Genomic DNA, 12,185 nt, shown 5'->3' with positions numbered 1-12,185 from the left:
CACAAACTGGTCTCCCTTCTTTTCCATAGCAACAGAGTCAAAGTCAGATTAGTTCTAAAAGTACTGGGGATTATGGCGGCTATCCCTCTACTTCTATTAGCCAGATTTCACATGAGAATCCTTCAATGGATGCTCTTCACACAATGGTCGTACCAACAACTTCCGATGTCCCACACCATTGTGATAATGCAAGCATGCAAGAATCATCTTCTTTGGTGGATTTCTTCCCCCCAGCTCTTCCTAGGAAGACCCTTTGTCCCTCCCCCTCCGGTTGCTACTCTGACAACGGACGCCTCCCTGATCGGGTGGGGGGGGCATTATCAGGGCAGAACAGTCCAGGGCATATGGCAACCAGACGAACGCCACTTGCATATAAATGTTCTGGAGATGAGAGCAGTGCTTTTAGCGTTGCAAGCCCTTCAAGACTCTCTTCCCTTGGGAACGATAGCAATTCAGACGGACAACATGTCTGTAGTGTGGTATATCAACAAACAAGGCGGAACCAGGTCCTACCCCCTATGTCGAGAAGCACTCAGACTGTGGCAATGGGCGATTTCTTCTCAGCGGTTTCTGATAGCAACGCACATCCCTGGGAAGTCCAATCTTATCGCGGACAAATTGAGCAGAGCTATTCTCATGCCTCACGAGTGGTCTCTGAAAGATTCTATCTTGGAGAAAATTTTTCTCAAGTGGGGTCAGCCTTGCTGCGACCTTTTTGCTACTCCCCAAAACAGCAAGTGCAAAGATTATTTCACCCTCTTCCCTTTACCAGGCCAGCCCAGCAGAGACGCTCTAGTCCAAGTTTGGCCCCGGGGACTTCTGTATGCATTCCCTCCCTTCCCACTAATCTCTCAAGTGATACAGAAAGCTATCGCTCAGAAGGCCTCATTGATCCTCATTGCTCCTTACTGGCCTCGACAGGTTTGGTTACCCTTTCTACATCAATTTCTGTTGGAGCAACCCTGGTATCTGGACCTAGTTCCAGATCTTTTGATCCATCAGTCGGGTCAGTTACATCGCTCCCTCCCCTCTCTGAACCTCACTGCTTGGTTCCTCCAATTCCGACCTTAGCCAGGCTTCCTCAAATATCTCACTCTGTTCAAGATATTTTGATAGCTTCCCATAAATCTTCCACTCGGAAGATTTATCTTAGTAAGTGGAAACGTTTCGCCTATTGGGCTCAAGGAAGGGACATAGATCCTTTCACTGCTCCCATTCAAATAGTCCTTGATTTCCTAGCCGAACATTTTCATGCAGGTTCGTCTCCATCTACTCTTAAGGTTCAATTGGCAGCTATTATCTAACTTTCATGTGGGCATCTCAGATTCTGCCATCATGTCTCACAAGCTTTGCAAAGCTTTCTTGAAGGGAGTTTTTCTTCTTAAGCCTCCTATAAGAAATCCTCCTCCTTCTTGGGACCTTAATTTAGTTCTCGCATCTTTGATTCTTCCCCCTTTTGAACCTGCAGCTTCCTGTTCAATGAAATTGCTATCCTGGAAGACCCTCTTTCTGATAGCCATTACTTCGGCTAGAAGGGTCTCAGAGCTTCATGCACTCAGCAGTCGACCACCGTATCTGTTGTTTCATAAGGATAGGGTATCCTTACGGACCAATCCATCCTTTTTACCTAAAGTAGCCTCTGCGGAAATCTAAATCAAAACATTGACCTTCCTGTGTTTTTTCCTAACTATTCTAACAGGTCTGAACAAAAATTGCATTGGCTAGATGTTCATCGACAATTAAGGTATTATTTGGATAGGACCAAACAGATCAGGAAAACTGACCAGTTGTTTGTCTCTTATGCAGAAGGCAGAAAGGGCCTTCCAGTTTCGAAGGTATCACTCTCCAGATGGCTAACATTCTTGATTTCCTTTGTGTATGAGATTAGACACCAAAAGTTGCCTAACAGACCTAAGGCTCATTCGACTAGAGCTTTGGCTACTTCTATAGCTTTCCAAGACAGGCTGCCTATTGATACCATTTGTGCAGCAGCTACATGGGCTACTCCTCACACTTTCATTTCTCATTATAAGTTGGATTTAGTTTCTAGACATAGAGCTAACTTTGGTTCCACTGTACTCAAGAGTCTGTTCCGATAGGCCACCCAGGACAAGGTGCTAGGGACGCGGTCCCATCCAGCAAGAATGAAGGCGAGATGGACAACTTAACATATAGAAGTTATGTTCTTACCATAACGTTCCATGTTAGTTGTCTTCTTCTCGCCTTCTTTCTTGCATCCCACCCTCCTTCCCCCTAGCCTGGACAGACCTAGAGGAGTTTGATTGTGACCTCTCTTTCTACCATCTCTATTGTATATATGTATATGCTATACTATGCATATGTTCCTTCATCAGGTTTCAGGTCACCTTCTTCTTTTCTTTTTATAGAGGTGGGTTTTCCCATTTCCAGTAGTTCTGGATTTATTATTGGCTGGGCCTAGCTTACAAATGAGATCTGAGGTAATACCGCCTAGCATTGTGGGATATAAGGGGAGCCTCGAGCCGGTGGAACCAACTCTTGAGCTTTTAGAGTGGCCGAGTCGGAGCCGAGGTCGGCTCCGAACCCATCCAGCAAGAAAGAAGGCGAGAAGAAGACAACTAACATGGAACGTTATGGTAAGAACATAACTTCTATTTTTTTGTGATATATTAAAGTTTCTTATTTTGCTGTTGGTGGTTGAGTAGTTTTGACACCCCTACAGTGTCTATACTTTTTTGGAATTGCAGAAAATAATTACTAGAGGTTATTACATTCCTTTTCCCCTTCTTTCAGCCACTTACTCAAGAAAAATTCCCACCATATCACCCTGTTAGAAGAAGGAAGCAACATTAGAAATAGAAAAGTTGCTCTTAAACAGTCATCCAAAAAGTCCCACCAGACCAGCAAGGGTAAGAACTTACTTAAGATTCTTTTTGGTGCCAAAGAAAACTGGGGACCTCAGACCAATATTGAAACTAAGCCAGTTGAACCAGTTTGTCAAACACTCAAAGTTCTGAATGGTTTAGTCCATACTCCCTCTTTTGAGGAAGGATGATTGCATGTACTCCATAGATCTTCAGGATAAACATACTATAATAGACAGACAGTCCTGGAAATATCTTTGCTTCCAGCTGGGAGCCAGTCATTATCAGTTCAGAGCCCTGCCCTTTGGTCTCATCACAACCCTCCAAGTATTCACCAAATGTATGGCAGTGGTTGCAGCTCACCTGAGATTGCTGGGAATCTGCGTATTTCTTTACCTAGACAACTGGCTTCTTACTGCTTCCTCCATGCATCTGCTAATACAATCCAGGGGATACCTGCTTCATTTACGTCTTTGCCTGGGCATTACAATTATCTACAACAAATCTCTTCTCTCTTCCACTCAATCCCTGAAGTTCATAGGCACTCATCTGGATACGGTTTCTCAAGTGACACTACTCCATCAATCCAGACTATCCAAGCTGCAACATCAGGCAACACTCCTTTTGCCTTTTTAGTTGCTACCAGCCAAGTTGGTTCTTCACTACAGTGGACTCTAGTAGTACAGTTGTTTATGAATTGACATCCCATGACATTGCCCATTCGAGTAACAAAGATCTATAAACAGCATGTCTCCTTGTGGATTCACACACCATTTCTCTGTCAGAGCCACTCCTTTGTCCTACCACTGCTGAAGGCCATAGTGATCACAGATGCTTCCCAGCTGGGGTGGGGGGGCTACTACATGGGACAGACAGTCCAAGGCAAGTGGTACCCCTTAGAGATCAGTCTTCACATCATTGCCCTACAGATGAGGCCAGTTCTGCAAGCACTGCAGGCATTTCAAGACATCCTCATGTTGGTGATCTAGTACATCAACAAATGGGGGGAACTCATTCTTGTCCATTAAGACAGGCGTCAAAGAAAGTGTGGCAAAGGGTGATCTATTGCAGTCACTTTCTTTTGTTAATGCACATCCCAGGGAAGTAGTGTTTTTCCAAGTAGATCTACTCTTCTGCCTCATGAGTAGTCTCTCAATCCTTCAGTGGGGGAACAGATTTTTCATCAGTGAGGCCAGAGATGCTGCAACCTCTTTGCCTCTTCCCACAATTTCAAATGCAGCAGGTATTTTTCCCTAATCTCTCTGGAAGGGGAGTCACTGAGCAATGCTCTGATTCAGAATTGGCCCCATAGTCTTCTTTATGCTTATCCTTCTACTCCCCTCCCATCAAAGTTGTTACAGAAAGCATGTCAGTGGAACAGCATAGTGATCCTCATTGCCCCATTCTGGCCTCACTGTGTGGTTTCCTTTACATTGACCTCACCTGGTATACTCTCTGTGGGTTCTGGATCCTCCTCCATATCTGCTGTCTCACCCCTCTCGACTAACTGACCCAGACATACAAGCCCTCAAGTTAACTGCATGGGTTCTCCACTTTTGGTAATGACTAGAAAGTCCAGGCTTTATTCCCAAGCTCTGAATTTCATTACTTCTTCCAAAAAGGATTCTGCTAGGAAGATATACAAGAGCAAATAGAAAGGATTCTCTGTTTGGGCCAGTGAGAGACACCCAGACCCATTATTCAACACACATTCCACTGGTCTTAGATTTCCAGGCCTCCATTTTCCATAATTGTACAATTTACTCCACAGTCAAGGTACAGCTGGCTGCAATCTTCAGTTATCACATAGATCAAGATAATGTGTCATTGTCATCCATTAAACTATGCTAGGCCTTCCTGAAAGGTACCTTAATACTCAGGCTACCTATTAAGGATCCAACCCCTCTGTGGGATTTGACTATTCTTCTCAAAGTTTTAACTCCGTTTGAACCAGCAGCAAATGCTGATTTAACATTTTTGTCCTGGAAAACCATCTTCTGAGTTGTTATTACATCAGATAGATGAGTGTCTGAACTCCAGGCTTTATTTTGCCACCACCTTATACTATCTTTCATAAAGATAGGGTTTCGCTTTGCACCAGTCCTTCTTTTCTTCCAAAAGTAGCTTCTCCATTTGCCCTTAACCAGTCCATAAATGACCAGTTTTCTTTGCAATGTTTTCCAGTAAAATGAAATATATGCTTCATTTATTGGCTGTGCACAGACAACTGAGATTTTATCTCAATAGAACAAAAATTTTCAAGAAATCTGGTCAACTTTTTATTTCCTTTTCAAGATCTAAACTGGAACAATCTGTGTCAAAGGTAACATTAGCACAGTAGCTCACTGATTGCATTTTTTATGTTTATAAACAAAAAGGTTTATCCCTGCCAAGACCACCACAAGCTCTTTTCACAAGATTGATATTGACTTCTTCTGAGTTCCTATGCATTTGTGCTGCTTGTACTTGGTCCAGTGCTCATACCTTCATAGCTCATTATAAATTGGATATCCTTTGTAGGAACAGACAATCTTTGGTTCTGCAGTACTCTGGAATATCCTTCCATGAAACCACCCTAGGGCTATACTAGCTGGTGACTCTGCCCCATTGGTTGAGGAATGGACAAAAAAGACATCAGACACAAGCATTATGTACTTACCATAACAATGCATCTGTGTTGTCTGTTTTCGTCCTTCCTCAGTCTGCCCTCCCTCCTTTTCCTTTGTTATAAGATACTACTATAACTTTCTGGTATGACTTGGAGGTATATCCACTTGGCTTTCTTTCCTCTCTGAGCTGCAGATACTATCATGCTTCTACAGTTTGGTTTTAACATTTGTGGGTCTGTTATCTTTCCTGTGTACTGATATCAAGGTGCAAACTCGATTTGAGGTAATCTGGAGCTTGGGAGAAGATTATGAGTAAGGGGTGGAGCTTCTTGCTACAGATACAAAGTCTGAGAAGTGGCATATGTCGGATCTGAGGTCATATCCAAAACTCAATGGTTGGGTAAGGACAAAAACATACAACACAGATGCATCATTATGTTAAGTGCATACCTTTTGTTTTTGAGTATCTTGGAAGGGTCGGAGAAGTAATAGATCATATTCAGACTGAAAGAGCTCAGCTGTTGCCAGATAAGTACATGCTTCAGTCCAAAATAGCTGTTAACCTGTTTTCTTACATTCTCTTCCAGCCTTGTCAATGAAGTTCGAGAAATTGATGAAACTATCCAGACTCTGCAGCAGAGGCTAAAGGATGCCGAAGATGCCTTACAGATGTTGCTTCATACCAAAGCCACATTAGAACATGACCTTGGTGTCAAAGCACATTCATTGTTTATTGATCAGGAAAAATGCATGGGAATGCGCAAATGTTTCCCAAGTACCCCTCGACTAGTAGGCTACACATGAACCATACTGCTGCTTCTGCAGTGAATTTGCACAACAGAGATAATTCATATCTGGAAATATTAGTCACCATAATGAAAGTTCTCTTTTTTGTCCTGCTGTGTTGTGTGGTTTACAAATCTATGTCTGCACATCCCTTAACATTTTAAATGGTTTAAAATGAAGAAATTTTAAAAACTGAACACTGCAAATAAATATATTTCCGTATGCAATAGTACTCTGTCCAATTTATTTTGTACTATTATTGAATCATACAAGTTCCCAACATAAATCAGAAAATTACTTTAGATGAAATTATAATGGAATAAGTATGTTAAAATGCAGTACAGCATGCTGTATGTATGATTAAATTAGAAAAAAAATTAGCTAAGATTTAGAAGTTTAGAGGCAATTAGTTAGACCAGATTGCAAATTGTCTAATTTGACAGTGTGAGACTTGAAGGTAATGTTACTGGGTTACCTTTAGAATAATTGTTCTTCCTTTCAACAAAATATAATGACCCTAGTGTTGGTTTCATTTAGGAATAGAGTTGTGAAGGTAAAGGTCATCACATGGGATGGTTGGGTGAATAGCTATCTTGCAAAATACATCTTTAAGGCAACAGTTACTTTGTATTTTTCTATCATCATCAATATGGATCATGAGGTTCAATATACATTGGATGTCATTAGTGTAATGGCTGTTGATTGTCAAATCTCTAGGATTTAGTACTGATGAATTTTGTTGTGCACTGGGTCAATCATGCCAGACTGTTATTACTTTATTTATTTTGTCTTTTTTTACTAGAATTGTCCAACTGGGTAAAATTTCCATTTACAGTAGGGTCCCAGGGATACTACATTACAAAGACATTTAATGCAGCACATCATTTGAATAATGTTCAGAATAAAAAGATTAAAGGTCAGTGAACAATACAATATGAGCTGCAGTAAGTTCACATTTCATAATAGAAACAGCAGTACTTTTATTTAAGCATAACAGTTCAGCGTTTGGAAAATAAGTGCTGAAGATGTATGCAGGCCTTTTTAACATATAAATGCAACAAAAAGTTAATTGCTATTTAAAAACATGCACACATTGATTGGAAAACAATGTGCCAATTAAATCCAGCTTCCTCCACAACAGCAAGTTCAGCCAGCTGTAAACAAAAAGCTACAGCTACCGTGTCCTCTGTTCTAATAAATGAAGAAAACAAATGCATACATCAAGAGGTGGAAAGCAAACTTCCACCCTCCTCAAAGGCAGATATAAAGAACAGAAAGCAAAGTTGCAAATTGTTAAAAATGGCACTTAAAACCCACCTACAAAACATCAGGAATCTGCAAGCATCCTCAGGTAAACAGTAGGGAGCATGCACACTTCTGAGTCCTAGATTAAAAAACAAAGTAGCGCACAATGCATTGAACCTAATGTACTTTGCAAGCATCAGCATATGTGTGTCCCACACAGCACAGTAGAAAACCAGCTCCAGTTATGGAATATGGTGAAAATAAGCTACCACAAAAATATGTTTTCATGTACAATGCCCTTCTTTAAAAGTATGGCATTGTATAATAGTAATAATCTATACCTGTGTGTGGCTGGGCTTATCCATGACTAGCTTTGTTTGATCACTCAAGCTTTGCCTTCTTGATCAAGCCATGCTAAACATGGATAAATTCAGTTATATGTAAATAAGCAGCTATACATTATTGCTAAACTATTTTTTTTATCAGCAACCAGAAAAGATTGATGTTTACAAATAAAGTATATGATGAAAGTTAATTATTAGTCAAAAACATTCATGCTCATTGGGGAAAGCAATCATTGTGTCCTCTGTGAATCCAGTGCCACCAACGGCAGCAAGTCTGCCTGCCCTTAGTTATTAAAAACAAATGCTACAGCTACCATGATCAATACTCTGGGAAGCGCAGAGAATACATGCATATATCATTAGGTGGACAACAGACAACAAAATGAAATCTTAATATCTTAAAAAATGCTTCAGACTCGCTCTCAAAATGTCAGAAGTCTACATGCATCCTCACATAACTAGTAGGATGCATACACACTCCTGAATCCAAAACAGAAATGAAAATGTAGCACACACTGCACTGAACCCAATGTGCTGTGCATGCATCAACTCATGCATTCCCGATATATGGTCAGTACAGTAGAAAACCATTACCAGTCATGACAGATGGTTAAAAGAGACTGCTACAACAGTTATTATTTATAAAGATAAAAAGTTTTAAAAATAATACAATTGTATAATAGCAATGATCCACTCCTTCTGTGCATGTGGGAAATGCTGGGTATAATTATTTATGGTTGGCTTTGTTTAACCAGAGATTTTGTCTAGCTAGGTGTATGAGGGCAGTGGGAGATATACAATTTTGAATGGAAACTGAGAAAGAATTGATATATTTCAGCTATCCAAAATATTGTGAGTGAACAGAGTTGTATGAGTACAAACATAAAATATTTTTGGATTAGTATTTGCAGTAAGGAGCAGGACTATTATATAATATTTTATGCTGCATACTTGGTTGAGAGACATGGATATGGACTGAAAGATCCTCATCCTCATTCATTAACTGTGTTCCTTCTAAGTTGTTTATCGGAAGCGTTTTGTATCTACCAGAAGTGACTGTGTTCTGAATAAATAAAATATGCTTTGATTTCAAGGCGCTGAGGAATAAAATACATGTATTTGTGCCAGAAATATAGTAATTGGAAAGCATTTGTAAGCTTCTTATGAACTTTTCAGTAGGAAAGACAAAAGAAAGAAGGATGGAATCATAAGTATATTGTAGCAAAGAGGTTCTAGTACAGTCTGCCTAAACCTTCTTTGCAAATACCAAGAAGAAGAGAGGAACAAATAGTGAACTTTCTGGGATATAGCTCTAAGCTAAGAGTCAGCAGTGATCTGTTTCTGTAGTTTTCTGTCAGTAGGTTTGATGACAAAACCAGTTTACATGGCTTATATGGTTACCACTGTTAGTAAGGTATTCAGCCAGAAGAGAGAAGGTGACTGCACTGAATACTTTTAACAGACCTAGTATCAGGTGCACTCTCATTAGCTTCTGCAACAGCCATCTAGGGACAACATTGCTTTGTATAATCCACCACTGTATCTAAAACACACTGGGAGGGCTGTAGTCAGCTATGAGTTTATAACTTCTGCAGAAGATGTAAATACATGGCTTTTTATAGTAGTTTAACTAAATAAGGAAGTAGAGTTATAAGACAGAAAAAATACAAAGAAATAAAGCAGCCTATCTGAAGTACATGAACCATTGCCTTTTTCCATAGAGGTGATCCACAACATTTGTTACTGGTGTTTATAATACAGAGGCTAGACACACAAGTTTACATGTTGTATTTTATCAATGATGGATTGTGGAGCCATCCTTTGCAGTTAATGAGACACATAAGGAAAGCATTAACACACAAATACATAGTGAAAGATGGGTGGCATTATCATTTAAACTAGGAGAGATGGTCATAAAAGTAAAACTGTAGACTGAGAAGATGTGGATCTAGTTAAATCAAAAGGGAAATAGAAATTTTATACATTAATACTGGAACAAAGAACTACAAAGAAAGTAGAAGTTGGCAGACCAGAGATGTGAGAAAGCAGGTCTGGTATTTAATACTTATACCTGTTGTTCATGATGACAGAGAAGGGAGATTTACCAGTCAGTAGATAAACCCAAGATAAATGAGTCAGATACCAGACCCTTTGTAGAAGGAGTCCTCAGTGAACCTCAGAAACTAAAGATGTACAGTCAAAGAGTTTAGAATTCTTACAGAAATGAAGAGACAGCCTGGAGTACCACTAATGAACAATCTTCAGAAAATCATGGGAAAGGGCAAGGTTCCTAATGAGTGGCTGGGTTAGCTATGTAGCCTAATGAGTAAGGCTTCTGACTTTGGATCAAAATATTATAGGTCTGAGTCCTGCAATGGTCACCCAAGAGCAAGACAACAATTTTAGGGGATGTTTTAGCATAACATTTATGGTCTTTACCTGACAGATACAAGGTTCAGGGTTGGATTCTGCTCTCTTATTGGCTAGGTGTGTAACAGTCTGTAGACTGATAGCCTAGTATGAACCTATATAGGTAAATTGGGTTTGGCCAAATGTGATATTTTGGTTAACTGTTACATCAAATAACATTTGATTTGATTAATTGCTTTTCTGAAGTGTGTGCCGAAGTCAGTCCCCGGGATTCAATATGCCATTTTTTCCATGCAGGAAGAGTGCAGCAGCTCCTGCATGGAATATGTCTGTCGAACAATCCAGTAAACAAGGATTGGAGTGTGCAGAAGCCTGCTAGCACTATTCTTGAACGGACACCACTGAATTATGCTAATTACCCCATTTGCTAGTGAAAACCATGCAAATGGGGTGAAATAGTGATTCAATAAGCAGGCAGGCATCCGTGCAAGAACAGTGTCAGTTGCAGAAGTGTATTTAGTTACTAACCAAGTACATTTCTGCAAAAATGAAAACAGGGGCATGACAGCTCAAAGTAAAGCATGTATTATAATCATTAGGCATGCCAATTGCCAAAAATATGGCCATTGGCATGGAAAAGTGTTGCAAAAATATGAACATCAAAGGTTTTTTTGGGTCGATTTTAGCCATTTAGGCATAGCACAGCAGTGTGGGAAATGGGATCATAATGAAAATAAAAAAAAAATGTGAAAAGACAATTTTAAGTGAAATCTGCATTTTGCCATTATAGTCTGTGGCATACAGAATCAAAACAATAACATGTAACACTGGTTACTAAGGAGGAAGGCTCTGGTGTAGTGGTGTAACAAGGGACTAAGGCAGTGGGGTATGCAAATGAGGAGCTTTTACTGAGTCACTAAATGGGAGACCATTCTCTGGCTGCACCTAACCGTGTAGGAGCTATAAGGCAGTGATGTAAGCAGGAGAAGCAGCTAACATGAAAAGGGGGGGGTGTCATGCTTGCTGTAAGCACATTGGAGCTCCACGGCTCCCATTTGAGCTTAGCTAAGCACAGCTAAGCAAGGGGGTGTGTCAGAGGCTGTATTGACATATTCAATGAAATGAAGAGTATGTCCACATCCAGGGGAGCACCTTTTCTGCTGCAAAGTGTTTACTTTAGCTAAACATGTTTGCGCAGTGTGCACCAGATCTAAAACAAAACCAAATAAAAAACCTGGAAATAGCAGAGCTGTTTACATTTGGGCACTGAGTTTGCGCAGCACACCTCGGGTCTTAAAATGGGCAGAAATGGGAAGGGAAAAAAAAGAAATAGCAGAATAAAAGCAATCAAGTACAAATAATATAGCAGGCAGGTGAAATGTATCATAGCCAGCCAATCATACATACAGCATCTGCAACACAACAGTATAAACTGTGCAAGCACTTTTCAGTCTGTTTTTTCTCACAAACTCTGCACCACTAGTGTACACACTCAGGGGAATTTTAGCCAACAAAATGTTAGTGGCTGCTGTCATTTTGATACATCAGTATGTGCTAGAGGCTAAGGGTGTTGAGGAGGATAATATTGGCAACCACCCTCCAACTGAGTAGGAGGAGAAGAGTGTTCAGACCCAGGGTAATCTACCAGGGCCTACATGGTCTGGTGATAGTAGAGCACTACAGGGTGAACAGGGACATACTTCAGCAACTCATCGAGCTGTGCCGGCCTCTCCTCTGACCCAGAGCCAACAGAAGGGAACCCATCTCAGTGGATACCGAGGTATGTGTAGCCTTAAGAATACTAGTTACAGGTACTTTCCAAAGACCTACTGGGGACATCATGGGGTCCTCACAAGCGTCTGCATCCTGGGTACTCCACCAGTTCCTGGATGCCATGCTACCACATGCCGGTGAGCATATTTACTTCCCCAGCTCCTGTGACGAGAGGACCAGCAATATGCACCTCTTCCACCATGTAGCGGACTACC

The 12,185-nt window shown here is 40.6% G+C and overlaps 1 protein-coding gene across 1 annotated transcript in view; it reads left to right on the top strand.

Annotated features, from left to right (window-relative positions):
- The window catches only part of TEKT3 (tektin 3), a 988,003-nt gene extending 981,538 nt beyond the window's left edge, over nucleotides 1-6,465 (top strand). Inside the window, exon 8 of the mRNA XM_044090523.1 lies at nucleotides 6,040-6,465. Within this exon, the coding sequence (XP_043946458.1) occupies nucleotides 6,040-6,256 (217 nt within the window). The 3' untranslated portion in view covers nucleotides 6,257-6,465. The remainder of the gene's footprint in view (nucleotides 1-6,039) is intronic.
- The last annotated feature ends 5,720 nt before the right edge of the window (nucleotides 6,466-12,185 follow it).

Source organism: Protopterus annectens, chromosome 12.part0 (genome assembly GCF_019279795.1).
Source record: "Protopterus annectens isolate FY-2018-M chromosome 12.part0, PAN1.0, whole genome shotgun sequence".
Taxonomy (NCBI): Eukaryota; Metazoa; Chordata; order Ceratodontiformes; family Protopteridae; genus Protopterus; species Protopterus annectens.
Note: the sequence above shows the minus strand (reverse complement) of the source record. Positions and strands in the feature narration are given on the sequence as shown.